We start from the raw sequence: 15,819 nt of genomic DNA, 5'->3' as shown, positions 1-15,819 counted from the left end.
GGGTTTTATAGCCCAAAGAAAAGAAAAAAAAAAAGAAGAGAAAAGGAGGGAACCAGCAGCTGGAAGCTGCTGGAAATCAGCAGCAGCAGGCTGCAGCCTGCGCGCGGCCTGGGCCGCATGGGCGGCCGCGCGCGCGCGGGCTGCCGCGGCCGGGAGCGCGAGCAAGCGGCCGCACGCGGGTGGCCGTGCCTACGCGCAGGCGCGCGCGCGGGCAGGGGCGCACGCGGGCGGTCGCCCGGCATGCGCGGCCAGCCCGCGCAGCCAGCGCCCAGCGGGGCCCCGCGCGGGCCCCAGGCGTGCCAGAAGGCCCCGCCGGCCAATTTTTTTTAAAAAAAATTGGAATTTTGGGAGAAATTGGGGCATTTCTAAATCGATTTTGGGCCCCGGAGGAATTTTCAAAGCAAATGGATTTTCGGGCATTTTTGGAGAAAACACCAAAAATTTGGAAAATTGAAAATGATGAGTTTTTCCTCCAAAATTGGTGATCCATCAATGGATTGGTTTAAATGGTGATTTTTTTTGGAGCCCGGTAAAATTCTTCGATGAAAAAGAATTAACGAGAAAATGGCGATTGGGCGCCTGAAGGAGATTTTCCTTATAGCCAATGCAGTGTGGCTAAAGCCCAATTCTGCTAGCGAATCTTGGGATTCCGCGAAGGGAAGGTCGAGCCTAGTTCCCACCTAGGGTGTTTCGTCTTGAAACATGGCCCACCCTTCGCCAAAGGCCGGGCAGGTGGACAATTCGGGTGATTGTTCACGAGTAACACCCGTAAGTGGGAGCGGGGCGTTACACGCCTTCACGCGCAGCCACTTCCAACGCGTATATCTTGCGCTGCACAGCAAAATTCGGACAACATTGCGTCATTTTCGTATTTCGGCCATATCTCCCTCGTTTTAACTCCGATTCGACCCCCGTTTAAACCTACGCGACCCTCTCTTCCCCCTCTATAGGATTATAAAAAAAAGGACTTACCTCACTTTTTTTCTGACTGATTTTGGCAAACTCCGACGAAAGCTCGTAACTCCAATGAGGCTCGCTCTTCCCCAGCTTTTCCTTCGATTTCTTCCCGCCTTCTTGCCGAACTTCCTCCTCTCTCTCTAGAGAAAGCTCCTCCTCTTAGAGTGCCTCAACTCTCAAACTTGCTTGGAATGATTTGAGAACAACCCATGGTGCCTATTTATAGATTTCTTCAACCAATCACATTATGCTACTTGTCACAATCTAAGCCATGGACTCCAAAGTCTCAAAGATATAATTGAATGGATTTTGAAATCCAAAGCTATAATGAATTTAACTTTTGAAATCCAAGCTAATTCCCCCAACTTCTCTCAAATAACATTTTAGCCCTTATTTCAAGTCCTCAACTTTAATATTTTACCACATAAGCTCTTAATTTTATCCTTATTTCATTTGGATAATTCTCTAATTATATTTACACCCTCAAACATCAAATTTATCGAGATACTTAAAATCTCAAAATTTATAATTCAAAATTTCTCGATATGTATGATTTCTGGGAAGCCCTTACCATCATTCAGTCTTTTCAGGCTACAACCTAACTTAATCGAAAAACCGTCTCTAATTTAATTTCTTTCAGCGTCATAAATCTCACCTTGAGACACTCGTCAAAAATATACCTTTATCCTCAGGTATCTAAGCTCTAGGGCACTCCCTGTGACTGATTTGGTCACTTGTTGTCATTTCAAACATATTTTTTGATATTTTAAACTCATTTAAAATACGTGGCATCTTCACAAAAATATGGGGTATTATAGCTCGCCCTTTACACAACCGGTCCCCTTCGGGGTCGGGAATTTGACAGCCAGGGCCTTGGGTGAGACAACTAGGTCCAGGTTGTTCATGGCAGGCCTACCCATGACGACATTATAAGTGGAATGACCGTCAATGATGAGGAAGTCTGCCATTGCTGTGGCCTGGAGGTCTGATTCCCCAACTGTTAATGGGAGCCTTATACGCCCTTTTGGTATTACCGCATCGGGAGAGGATATCAACTTGTCCGGACTTAATCCCATATGGTCGAAACATCCCTTGTACATGACATTCACTGAGCTACCTGTGTCGACCATCACCGTCTATACTTCCATATTGCTAATCCGAGCTCAGATCACGAGGGCATCGTTGTGCGACCAATGCACACCTTTAAAATCATCTTTAGTAATAGAGACGTCTTTCGAAGCTATCTTGGCTTTCTTGGAAGGTCCTTCTTGGCTGCCATCCCCTACAAGCAGAAGGGGGTCGGCTTCCCGAACATATCGCTCATGCGACTTATTAGAAGTCCCTACGATATGGGTCCCACCATGGATAGTGAAGATAGTTCTCACCATAGGCGTCTGGTCCTGCTCGTGAGCTCGGTGAGGGCTTTGTTGAGCCGGCTGTTTGGGTTGTTAGTCCCTAGGACGCATTACATAGTCATGCAACCGACCTCCTGATCAGCTCTTCGATTGCATCTCTTAGCGCCCAGCACTCAAAGGTGGCGTGCCTCACTTTGTTGTGATAGGCACAGAATTTGCTCTTGGTTTTGTACTTGTCAGGAGTCTTTAGGCAGTTAGGCCTTCCGAAATCCTCCTTGTTGTGTTCTGTGGCGAAGATCCTGTCTTGGGAATCAAATAAGACACTGTAGTTTTCATACCAACCCTGGCGTGTTGGTCGTTCACCTCCCTGCCCGAACCTCTCCTTTTTGGCCGTCTGGTCGTTGGGGCTTCGTCCTCGACCTTCCTTGCGAGAGTCCTCCTCAACTCTCTTCTTGCTCTGGCTGGTGTGTTCCAACCCCTTCTTCTGGTCACTCGGCTTTTTCAGGCCGAATGCCTCTTCCCACCAGACCTCCTTCGTAGCTCGCTCATAGAATTCGTCGAGGTCCCTCATCGGGGACTTATAAATACTTTCGTAGAGTTTCCCATCCTTTCGAAGCCCGGCGGAGATCGTAGTCAAGATACTTTCGTCGAAGGGGCTCTTGACATTATTCACTTCATGCCTGAACCTTTCTATGTAATCTTTCAAAGATTCGTCAGACCGTTGGAATACTATAGCGAGGTGGAATGTTGGGGCGAGCTGCCTTCGGAGCGACCTGTACTGATCTATGAATTTCTTCTAACATTCCTCCCAACTACAAATGCTGCGAGGGTGAAGTCTCCTTAGACACGCCCGGGGGATATCTCTCAGGGTCCCAGGGAAAGCTCGGCATTTGGCCAATGAGCTGGAGGTTTGTAGGTCCATCTGGACATTGAAAGCATCCAGGTAGTCGAAGGGGTCGTTGTCCCCATTATACTGAGGGATGCTAGGGACCTTAAATCTGCAGGGGATGGGCTCCAGCTCTATTTCCCTGGAGAATGGGGTCCTTTCTTCACGGCTTTCCATCTGATCGTGTGCCCCATGTCTAACCTCCAGCTACTGGATTCTTAGTAGTAGTTCCCCCACTATGGGGTCCTGATTCACCGACCGCCCAATGGGGAGTTGCTCTTCCCATGCGGAAACTAGTCCTGAGTGATGGCGATCTCACGGGGGAGGCCGCCTCCTATTCTCACACTTAGGGGAGCTGCGGTGGGTGCCATGGCTACTGTTGATCCCCACCAATGAATCCTCATGCTGCGGATTCCCAAGTCGGCGATTCCCTCCATGGACATTTTTGTGGCGATTTCTATAAAGGCTTGCACCGGTTCTTTGTTTGGTGAGGTGCACCCCAGGCTCCCCATCATAGCATCGTCGCTCTTCCGCCCTTCAAGAGTGTAGGTTGGAGGAGCGGATCGAGCCAGCTCACTGCGTGTCCCTTCTTTCTTTTAGAGGGCGTCTTCCGCCCGGAGGTCGAGAGGCATCCGCCTACGCCTTCACCGTCTGGGCTTGTGTTTGGGCTAGTACCTTTACTGCATTAGCGAGCTACATGACAGTATTCTCCAATGTTTCCTATCGTTGCTGCCATATCTGCGTTACTTCTACATCGGTGGTAGGAGTCACGGGCAGATAGGGGCACCGCGAAGGCACTCCATGGATAGCTTCAGCCGAAAGAGGCATGGAGATGGACGCCACAACTCCCCCAGTTTTCAGAATCTCCGGCACACGGTTGGCATGATTTGCAGGTCGGTTGGTTGTTGCTCCGGAACCTCTCGTGTTTCTAGTTTTTGACATTGATGTTTTACCAGAGCGGGCCCTCTTTCTAGCGCTAAAATGTCGACGTTCGAAATTGGTTGACCGAGATTTGTTAACCCGCACCTGTATGGTAGATCCGAGAGAGAAATAATGAAGTATTCGGTTCAGTTTGCTGAGCCGACGGCTCGTCCCTGCAAGATACTCCGAAGCTCAAGTTAGCGAGCAAGTAAGCAAGTATATCAGGTGTTTGTGAGTTGGTGGTAAAGAGTACATACCATGGCCCTCAAGAGCGCTGGTTGATATATATATATATATATATCAGCCGAAGCTTATTTTCCTGCTCCATACGTGTACAGGCAATGGGATGGAGTAGCCGGCGGGGGCGTCCCTACCGCGATGAGGTGTCGAAGAGACCCTCATTAATGAGGATGGGATCTTCCATTAATGTGAATGTCCGAAAATCCAGGTGTGGCTGTAATGATGTTGTTGCTAGAAGGCCAGGATGGGACTGGCATGGGCCGGCAAAATGGGCCAAGAGAATAGGCCCAAGGGGTCCAGCCAGGGCGGCCCTTGGCTTGCCGTTATGTCGCGACATGCGCCCCTTCTATGATGCGAGCTGACGGGCTAAGCCGACGAGCTATGAAGGTCGCTGGGAACTTGCCCAAAGTATAGCTGGGGGCTTATTTGAATATACTCACAAGTTAGAGGTGCTACCGGGAGCTCGCTTGGTCCTGACATTTGACCCTGAGCTTCAGCGTTATCTGAGCTCGCTTTAATGAGTTCAGTTCGATTTACTGGGCCTTGGGCATTTGGGCCAAGTCACCACGTTAAATCCAGCCCGCAAAGAGTGGAGCGAGAAATACCCGTAACACAAACTATTCCAAACATTTTGAGGAGACTCTCTGTCGAATTGAGGGAAACGAATAGGGAAGGTCTTGTTCTTGAGAAAAAGAGGAGAATTCTACAAAAAGAATGAAGAAAATCAATAGAGAATCGAGGGAGAACGGGCCTCGCCAGAGTTTATGAGTCTTTCTTGAAGTTCGTGCCAATCAATCAAAAAACCATTCTCGTTTGTTGTAAACAGTGCTTCATTGGGTAAATAGTCAAGGTGAGTAGTTCTTGTGCATGTTTCCTCTTGATCATTCTTGGTTTCATTTGTGGATATGTTGTGGCTTACGTCTCATGTTTCTTTTGTTTCAAGCATATATTTCCTATTTTTGCACCCATCACGAAGTTTGTGGTTGTGGTTTGTTGATGGGTCATCATGGGAAATCGTGTCCGTGCAACGGGACTAGGTTGTGGCATACCTATCATTTTTCCCTTGGCTTATTCATATTCCATCTGCTTTGTCTTACATCATGTTGTTTGATGACTGTGGCTTGTTGGTGGTTTGTTATATGTGAACTACCACGGGAACCCGTGTAAGAGGGCTAACCACGTGGGCCCGTGTAATAGGGTTATCTCATGCTTGTGTAAGAGGGCCGAGAGGTTCAGACATAGCAACACCCCGGCATCTGTTATCATAGGAGACTATCTCGTGCTTGTGTAAGAGGGCCGAGTGAGTCAACCATGGCTAGGTTCTAGCATGTCTATCTCGTGCTCGTGTAAGGGGACCAAGAAGTTCATGGAAGCACCCTAGCATGGCTACCGTTCGGAAGATTTCATGGCATATCTATATATTGCACCTACATGTACTGTTTCCTTTCTTATATCACTCACTTAAATGTCATTATCTAACTCGGGTGTTTTATACCCCTAGAACATTCACCATTCCAGATATATGAGATGTACCAAGTGATACAGGTTCCAGTGTGAGTAAGGGCAAAGAGGTGGTGATTGGCTAGCTCTGGATTTTTATTTCATTATGTACCTATGTAATCTGAATGATGTATTGTAATAGCAGCTAGGATGCTCGAGCTTGTAATAAGTGTGTGAGTGTCCTATAGTTGTACTAAGGGTTGTGGTTTCGATGTGCGTGTGTGGGTAATATCTTAATTAATGCACTTTAAGTGTTGTATGGGGAAGTTGCTCATGATAAGGGTTTATTCACTAGGTTGGGCATGTGTTGCAGTTGTAACTACAAGTAATGAGTTGCATCTTTTGGGTTTATTGGAAGTTATACGCATTTCCTATACATATAAAGGAAATCTAGTGAAACCCCTTTATTTAGCTTTAAATAAGCTTTCAGGTTCGATCCAATGCTTCCGTTGGCAAGGGTTTCCATAACGCCCATGGTGATGTTAGCTTATATTTTACGTCGTTGTGTATTTGGAAAAGCGAGCGTTACAATTTAAGTAAGAGATTTTTAGTGAATTTGCAAAATCTCCAATGATGAGTTGGAGGAGTGGATGTAAGCAGATTTTGTCGAACCACTATAAATTCTTGTGTTTGTCTTCTTTCATTACTTTCTATTTTACAATTTTGTAAATCTTAATTTATACTAGTTGTTTCATTGCACCAAGAACCCATTTTCACTTAAAAGGTTTGTAAAACTCCACCTATTTTTAAATCACCCAATTTATCCTCCCTTTTGGGTGTGTAGTGACATAATTGTGCAAATCTTACAATGGAGAAGTAGGGGAGTAATGGAATGTATTTTTCAATAGTGGAAATAGTTGTAAAAAAAAAAAAATTGCTAGATAGCTACCTATATATATTAAGCTATGCCAGTCTGATATTATCAAGCAAATATTGGAAATTTCTCTCAATTTCTCTCTATCGATTCTCTACCTCCCTATGTTATTCTCTCAATTCTCCCTAAAGTTCTCTATTTTCTCTCTTCTTACTGATTGTCACCAAGAAAATCTAGATTTAAACCCTAGGATCTTGACAATAATGCAAAAGAAATCATTATTTGATTACATAATTGTTTGACATTCGAATGTGAGTCCAAATTTATATTTGGACCAGAAAAATAAAAATATTTTAAACAACATTTATAAATGTTATTTTAAATAATATATTTAAAATGGCATTATTTAAATCCCACTCCATCCAAACACAGCATGAAGGAATTGGCATGTGGTCTAGGAGAATACTGTTCCAAGCCGATGGCATGTCTCAACTCACTGACCTATCAATGGGGACCCTATCCTATAAGTACAAAGAAAATGTGCATCAAGCAAAGCCCATGTGTATCACACATGATTGTCCAACGGAAACTAGACTTAAAAGGCCCAAATATTATATCATATATATATATATATATATCAGAAAATATGTCAATGCGATCAACAAAACCGTCATATATTGGAATTATGATAGAATCTATTATGCTTGACAAAATAAATTTATTAAACAAATTCATACAGAAAATCAATTGAAGTGGGCCAAAGTGGACCACTATGGGCCAAGCCACAAGGAACCAAAGAAGGGCCACTCAACCACCCCAAAATGAGGGTTACTTGGGGCTATACTCAGACAAGAGCCACAAACGTACCCTCGAGAGAGTATCACTCGAGATTACACCACTCTCCCAAGTGTGTGGTCATTGAGTGGTCGAGAATTGTCTGCGCCACATATGTACGACCATCGCACGCACGACCATATGCAGAGGCTGCATAGGGGCTGAAAGCTTGAGCACCCCCAAATAAGGGTCACTCGAGGGTATGCTCGGGTAAAGGCCACTCGCTCTCCCCGTATCATCCGCACGCCACGAAGCAACAACCCTTGCGCGCAAGACCACAGCCATGTCCCCAAGTAAAGGTCACTTGAGGGTGTTGGCCGAGAGGCAGCCACAAAACAGGGCCACCCCTGCATGTAGCCATGGCATGGCCCCTTCTCCCCACTTGTGGCCATGCCCCCGCCTCCGCATGCAACCACGGCAAGCCATGCACCACTCTAAGATACCCAAGTGCCCCTTTCCCTCCCGGGAGCCTCTCATGTGGCATCACCAAGAGACCTTTCCAGGGGGTCCGTAGGTCACTCACCTCCTTTGACAACACTCCACCTAACCCTAACAGCCTCTCTCCAAACACTCGAAAGACCTTTCTGGGAAGCTGCAAACCCTATATAACCCAATCAAGATGCCCACCGAGAATACTAGGTCACACGCAACCTATCAACCTCCTCCATCACTTTAAATAGGTGGGGTCCTACCCTTCCCACCCTCCCCCCCCCCCCCAATTCAGGTACGCCAACTCTGAAACTCACACTTTCTTCTTATGCTCAATGTACTCCATATTTTTAAGAAATTGACTTAGACATCTAAGGGTTTGCACGAAGACACTCACCTATGTCTCTAATTGATTTTCTTTCCCAACAGGTCATTCATTGCGAGAAGGTCATCCATTATTCAAAAGAGTTATCCATCGCTCGAAAAAGTCATCTATCATTCAATAAGGTCACCCGTGTGCTATCCTAAAATTGTCTCCCATACACTTTAATTTCATTGTTATAGTCGGACAACAACGGAACAATTGTTAATTTTGATAATAGGCCTACCGGAATTTGAGATGCATTTGAAAGTAATTTTGGATTGGACGTCTCATAATATATTAAAGCGGTACAGTTTTTTTCTTTTTTCAAGTTTTAGAGAGCAAATTTTGACACAACTTCGTTTTTAAACTATAAATAAATTAAGTTGCTAAAAAGCAAAAACAAGAAATATTCCTCAGCGCTCTTGCCCCCATACTCCTGAGCAAATGGGGTTGCCGAGCGTAAGCATCGTCATGTTATGAAGACAGCCCGGTCTCTTCTTCCCTGCCTTTTATAGAAACGAAGCAGTTACGATGAAACGCACAAACTCACGTTTATTATTTACTTTTAAAACTAATAAGCATGACAACGCCCAATTATTAAAAAAATGGCACCAAAAAGAACAACCCAACACAGTTGTAAAGCACAAAACAGCACATCAATACCAAACATGCCCAGAGATGGGCATCACCATATGGTAAGCAAAGGCAATATACACAAACAAAGAATTAACCGCCAAATTCATCACAAGAAAAATACCCATTTATTTAGGCATGTAAAAGTTAAAATTCTTCTGCTTTCTTTTCTATATGGATGAGAAACAGAGAGAAAAATTTACATCTGAGGTCCAAGAGGTAACCTACTAATAATTTGATGGTAAACAGATGATCCATTGGGAAGGCTTAAGGGAGGCTCCGCCTCAGGCTCTCCTTTGGGCAACATGAAACCCATTTCATTCACTGGGTTTTGCTGTCCCAAGTATGGATGATGAACTGGAAGAACAGGCAGCTTACCTTGGTTAGGTGGCCCAACACCAGCCATCGCCAAACCGGCAAGCGCATGCTGGTTCATGCCAAAACTGAAGCCTTGGGGAGGTCCCAGCTGCTGCCTTCCTGGGAGGCCGAAAGAACTTAGAGGCAGCGGCCTGTCAAACCTAACCATGCCATTGTGTACTTGAGCCGGCTGGGGCCTGTGAAGATGGGGCGGTCCAGCAGCTGCTGAAGCATTAGCGCAGGCATTTTGCCCAGGTCCAGTGTTAGGGACGCCAGAGTTAACATGACTGCTGTTACGAGCAGCAGGAACATCGTGGTTGTGCTTCCCCTCGTATGTAGTGATCACCGACTTGAGGTCATGAGATGCCCTCTCCACGTGCTTCCTTACCGTGCAGCCAGCATGAGTGCACTTATAGTAACTCCTGCATCAAAATCAAAATAGCAACAAATTGTTTCCATTTTCTTCAATGACAAGTGAATTTCTGATCTTTGTGTGTGTCGTGAGGAACAATAATGAAGATTGAGGCGACCTTGGATTTGGATTTCCTTTCACAACTTTCTGCCCATACTTTCTCCACCGATAGCCATCATCAAGGATATCCACCTCACTGGTTGTTTGCACGACAACTCTAGGTTCTCTAATGGCCCTCGTGGCTCCACTCATTTCGGTTGCATATGCTTCCATTTTCCTGTAATGAAATGGCATGTATTTAGTTGGTTACCATAATTTTATTACAATCATTTTGGAACAGAACAAAGAAAGGCAGTAACCTTCTTTTCGACTCAGATTCATCTCCTTCTCCATCATAACCTAATGATACACTCCCATGTGTGGCACGATCATCTTCGTCTTCATCATTGGAAAAGGTAGAAGAGCCACCCACCATGTCACCAATTTCAAATTGTGAGCCATTCTGGCCATGCAATGAGTTTGATGCATTCCCATACTCAGCTCCCACAGATGCTGATGATGTCACCTCAAGATTGTCGGTCCTCCAGTCAGGGGCTCCAGGAGCAGTACCCTTTTGCATGCTTGACCACATTGGATCACCATCAGCACCAATCTGCACCCCTGTTTGATCAGCAGCATCAAGTTGCATGTCAGCCAGTAGATTTGAGGATCCAATAGCTGATCTTCTATTAGGGGGAGGTTTGGCGTGATTGTGAGCCCCCTTGTATATGATTTCTGTGATGTGCCCCTCATGAGATCGTTCCACTTTCTTCTTGACAGGACAATTTGGATGCGTGCATTTGTAATAACTTCGTGGATACTCACTGCCTTTTACTTGTTTTTGTCCATACTTTCTCCAATTGTAGCCATCCTCTGATGGACCACCACCAGCCATGGATTCCCCACCGGCTCTTTGATCTCCGTCCTCATCTTGCTGCTCATCTGATGGAGGTGACTGTGCTGCACTAGCACCAACAGTATCAGCTTCCCTTGCTTCTGACATCAAGGATTTGCCAACTGCATCCTTTTCACCGCATGATCTAGAGAAGTCCTGAGGGTCGAGTTTCTGTCTGCTCTGGGATAGCACTTTAGCAGGTCCAATGCCATGGTTAGAATTTTCTGTCTGAACAGAAACCTCAATGCTGGGAAAGCTTTGCCGAACAAAATTTGGAGTTATCTGCAAGCAAGGAGACAAATAATACTTAAGAACAGAAAATGGATATCTTCCTTTTTGCCTTTCCAGTCAACTAATTTCATGCCACCTTCCTCTCTACCCCTGATCAAAAGCAAGAAATTTAAAGTATCAAATGTGTACAAAATGTAGAACAGAATTTCCAGAGCATAATTACTTTGTTTGCAGAACCAAGAAAAAGAGAGGGACCCGATTCTGCAACAGGTTTGAAAGCAAAGGATGAGGAGTTGACACTATCAAAAAAATTATGCTTGGTTTTGTCAGTGGCCTCCGTAGACAAGGTAGGGTTTTTGCTGTCCCCGCTTGGGGCAAACGGGAACTTCCCCGTTGTCGGAGATGGCTGAACCTGCAATTGAACATGTGGGGAAATAAGAAAACAAGAGGCATGTGTTACAGAATATCTTAATAGCCCATCTGGACTGATGAAAACTTCACCAGAGGTAAGCATAAGCAGTAATAAGGCATTCAAAAAAAACAATAAGTTAGGGCAAAATTAAACATTTAGAGAAGACAAAAATATTAGCCAATACATAAATTAACTCAACAATTACATGGATGAGACCTTCTTATAACACACTGAAGCTTCTCCTAATAAAATGGATAGCAGGTACCTAACAATGGGCTCATAAACCTGGCAGAGGCTATTCATTTCCTCTCAAAAGCAAAGACAAGTATTAACCAGAAAAAATGGCAAAATGTTTAGCTTACCAGTGAATTAGAGAGGAAAACTGGAGATTCCAGCAGGGTTGTTGGGCTCAACCCAGGTGGAATTGTCAGGTAAGGAGAACGGACATCTGGGTTTGGTGAAAGATCAGCATGTCTAATGCTTTCTGTATTCAGTCTTGGAGCATTAAACCCAGCTCTAGCAGCCATCCTTTCTAGAAGGCCTCCACGTGAGTTCATTTTCTGATCCAAAGCGGCATTTGAGTCGGTTGATTGGTCGCCACCCACAGAAGCTAGTTCCCTGTGCTTTTCATCACTACTTCCAGACATGATCTGCTCTTGAGCCTTTGAATACAGAGCCCCATTTTTAATTTCATTAGGAGGTTCTGAAATTGACCTTGAGCTGATTTCATCACCAAATAAAGAGAAAAGGGCTCTTGGGCTTGGACTGGGAGGCACCCAATCACCAATAATAGCAACATGATCATCAAACCCTCCCATGATGCTAAAATTCTGAGCCTCCTTTGTTGTGTTCAGTTCAAAGCCAGTTCAACTACAGAATCAATTTGGCACTAGCTATAGGAGAATATCTGATTTACATCATATGCAAAGGATGGTAGCATTAGTATTGAGACCAATAACTCTAGGATAGCACATGAATCAAATAAACATAGAAAATAAAAATTTAATTAGCAAAAGTTGCAATCATGTCATTAGCAGACCAAATTGAAGAAATTCAAAAAAAAAAAAAAAACACACAATGCCTTCATTTAGCTTGACAGGCATTGTCCATATGCGCGCACGCACAAAAAGAACAGACTTGGACAGCAAAACATTTAAGTCCTTTTGTTTTTTCTCGACACTATAAAATCATACAATACATTTCAAATAAACTTTGCCAAATATAAGAATACTTCGAACTTGAAGATTGTTTTGCCTCTGACACAAACAAAAATTCCAAGACTTCAAGGGCAACCGCAAAAACAAACATTAGGCAATTTGCATTATGAAGTTTTCAAAAGAAAGCTTATTTATCATCAAAATTTTCCTCCTCCAGCGGAAATCCGATATTTCCTCTATCAAGTCATTAAAGAAGTGGTTGATCATATCAACAAGTTCCTAGAGGCCACAACTGCAACCTTCCCACAATAAAAGTGCAATTAACTAAGAAAGAAACCAATCAATAATCCGAAACTGCCGAGAACCATTTCAAAGGGCCTAAATTCCAGATACAGAAATTCAACGAATACTAGGAGGAACATCCATTATACTCACAAAATCATTCGCAGAATGATTACATAAACACCACAAAATTTAAGCTAGATAATCGACAAAATCTGAGAAAGGATCTAGGGTAACAACAACAACAACAACAACCTATCAATATAGGATAAACCCTGTATTGAAAGAGCTCATCGAGATCTAATTTGTTGCTTCTCTAGGAAAATTTAACAAGAAGCCCTTAAGAACGAAAATCAAGAGCAAAATAAAACACTTTCCGTAGATGGACCATCACCAATCATAAAGGGGAAATACCTAAAATTGGACAGATAAGCCATAGATACGATCGAGGCAAGGAATTCCCAAAATAATAGAAACAAAAGGAGCGAAATGGGGAAGCAAGAAAAACCCAATCCAAGGGTGAATCAATGATTAAAGAATGATTACGGGGTAAGTACCTGGAAACAACATATATATAAAAAGAGGGCTAGTCAAAGCAGAGAAGAAGAAGAAGAAAGAAGATGGCGTGGATTGGATTTGGAGAAGACCCTTTTCTGACCTCTCTGATAAATTCTGCTGCTTCTTTCTTTCTCTCTTTCTCTCTTTCTCTCTTTCACTAAAGATCAATGAGAAGCAATCCCACCTTCCCGTCAATTTCCCCTCTCTCTGATAAATATGATTTTGATGTTGGAAAATTTTACAAATAAAGAAAGAAAGTAAGAAAGCAAGAAAGAAAATCAAAAAGGAGAAAAAGTGGGGCTTGTTTTCTGTGTTATGGTGGACCAGAAATGCATGGAATGGAATCCAGAGAGAGAGAGAGAGAGAGAGAGAGAGGTTAAAGTAAAACCCACATTTGGCACTCTATGCTGCGATTTTCATTAAATAATTTGCTTCTTTATGTGACAAATACTTGAAAGAATTTATCTTTTATGGGCCGGGCTTTTTCTGCTGGGCCAATAAAAAATTCTAGGCCCGCTTTGACTGGTCAATGCAATGACACCACCTGTTACTCAACATTTGACTTTGCAGGAGCCCAATTTTGTTTTTAGCAATGGTGATGGAGTGAATGAATTGCTTTGTTTTCCTAAACACATGTCTGGTAGCTATGTTAACCTCCCCTGTCCGTGACTTAGCTTACTGTCACGCTCATTCTAATTTTTCGACACGTGGAGTTCATTTTCCGCCGACACAGTTGTGACCCTCAAAAAATTTCCATAAACTTGTTACCCTTGCTTGCTTCTAGTTTGAAAAATTATTAACATATCACTGTCCTTTTCATTTTAAAAAGCATATTGTTATGATTGATGGTATTCGGATAGGATTATCCTTTTTCCTTTATCCTTTCCAAAAAGTAATAAAAAATTATAAAAATATTTAATTTAAAAAAACAAAATAAGAAAATTATATATGTATATATATATATATACATATTTCTGGATGTCTTCTCTCTCTTATAAGTTCTATCTCCCTCTCATCTCTCCACCGTTGCGCTGCGTTTAATTATCCAATAATCAAGGGAAAATAACAAAATTAACCTCATTAGTTTCATTAAATAAGGTGAATTATATATTTTTAAGTCTTTAATTATCTCTATTTATAATTATATTTTCTGTAATTATGAAAATTATATTCCGTACATATCGTGCCAAATGAGAAATGTGATTTTCTATCTAAAAATGAAATCATATATAGTTATTGATGTGTTAATACTCAAAAAAAAATTAAAGGTCTAAAATAATTATTTAGGCCAAAAATATAAATAGACGACAAACATATCTAGAGGCCAAATGATCTTTCGAAAAACGTAATTTTGTGACATCGACAGATCTCCCAAAAACTATTTCATTGGGAGACCCTTATAATTTCTTGGAGACCATAATGGGGTCTCCCAAAATTTGGTATGCTAAGAGATCGTCACCAAGCTCTACCCAGGGGCATTTTTTCCTTGATCATTTTTTCCTTGATCAGAGGTTTCGAACAAAATGTAAATTAGATAACTTTAACATCTAAAATTCTTTTGAGAGTTCTACTAAAAGGATAGAAATTATTTATAAAAATTTTAATTTTAATAAATTTAGAAAAACTCCAAACACCTTTATAATATAGGTGAGTCTTTATTTCAAAAAATGTATACCTCTAATACTAGTTTTCGAACAACATTCAAATTTTCAGTATCTAACTTAAATATTGAAATGTTTACGTGAAAATATCTTACGCTATTTGATCATTATCTTTCTTGCATAGTTCAAGCGGGTCGACGACGACGTTTTTAGTTAATAAATTCATTATTGTGTCCGAGCGACAAAAAACATATTATAAAATCATCCATATTTAATAATTCTTACTAATTTTCTTTTCTTTTATAACACCATATATGATATATGTATATATTGTAATATTCTTATACGCTCATATTTTTATAATTAAATTGTAAAATCAAACCATTTTTATGGCAATCTGATAAAATTTTCTTTGTAAGTGAAAGGCATAAGAAAAAAGAAATTATCTTACAAGCAAAGATTGGAGGGAGAGAGCGCCCAATAAAGGGCATTTGAAGTGCCCATAATATATATATTAATGTGTGTGTGTGTGTAGGACAAAAATTAGAATAAAATTAATTAATTGTGACCACCTGTTTGGAACCATTTGGTATGAGAATAGACCAATTTATTATTATTATTATTATTATTATTATTATTATTATTATTAGATTTTTATAATAAGTCTGTATATATTCTTCCGTTGGGCTGATTGATAGGAAGGGGACGTTCCAATACTAATCTTTTAACTTATTATTATTATGCACGCTCAAGGCTCAATCAATATAAAATATGGTCTATTCATATCTTTCCGCTTTAGTTGGGACTTGGGAGCTGCCCACTAAATGTAAAAGTTATTCCCAGTATGTGTATATATATATATATATAATTAACATTCCATTCTGCCGACATAATTAACATTCCATTCTACCGACATGATAATATTTATAGCTTAGCTTGTGA

The 15,819-nt window shown here is 42.0% G+C and overlaps 2 protein-coding genes across 3 annotated transcripts; both read right to left on the bottom strand.

Moving 5' to 3' along the window:
• Positions 1-2,430: 2,430 nt before the first annotated feature.
• On the bottom strand, positions 2,431-3,375 carry LOC127791572 (uncharacterized). Its single transcript, XM_052321554.1, has 2 exons — positions 3,114-3,375; positions 2,431-3,011 (listed from the first exon to the last, which is right to left on the bottom strand). The coding sequence occupies exons 1-2, from the start codon at positions 3,373-3,375 to the stop codon at positions 2,431-2,433; spliced, it is 843 nt and encodes a 280-aa protein (XP_052177514.1).
• Positions 3,376-9,038: 5,663 nt separating this feature from the next.
• On the bottom strand, positions 9,039-13,666 carry LOC127792433 (probable WRKY transcription factor 2). Of its 2 annotated transcripts, none has more exons than XM_052322920.1 (6): positions 13,276-13,666; positions 11,642-12,186; positions 11,091-11,279; positions 10,062-10,918; positions 9,821-9,979; positions 9,039-9,712 (listed from the first exon to the last, which is right to left on the bottom strand). In XM_052322920.1, exons 2-6 carry the CDS (start codon positions 12,095-12,097, stop codon positions 9,133-9,135), a joined length of 2,241 nt encoding a protein of 746 aa, XP_052178880.1. In that variant the 5' UTR covers positions 12,098-12,186; positions 13,276-13,666; the 3' UTR covers positions 9,039-9,132. The 2 variants fall into 2 exon arrangements, with proteins under 2 accessions (XP_052178880.1, XP_052178881.1); XM_052322921.1 differs by having other exon boundaries at positions 13,133-13,277.
• Positions 13,667-15,819: the final 2,153 nt, after the last annotated feature.

The sequence above is a fragment of the Diospyros lotus genome, chromosome 15 (genome assembly GCF_014633365.1).
Source record: "Diospyros lotus cultivar Yz01 chromosome 15, ASM1463336v1, whole genome shotgun sequence".
Classification (NCBI taxonomy): Eukaryota; Viridiplantae; Streptophyta; class Magnoliopsida; order Ericales; family Ebenaceae; genus Diospyros; species Diospyros lotus.
The sequence above is the reverse complement of the archived record's forward strand: the minus strand, read 5'-3'. Positions and strand labels throughout refer to the sequence as shown.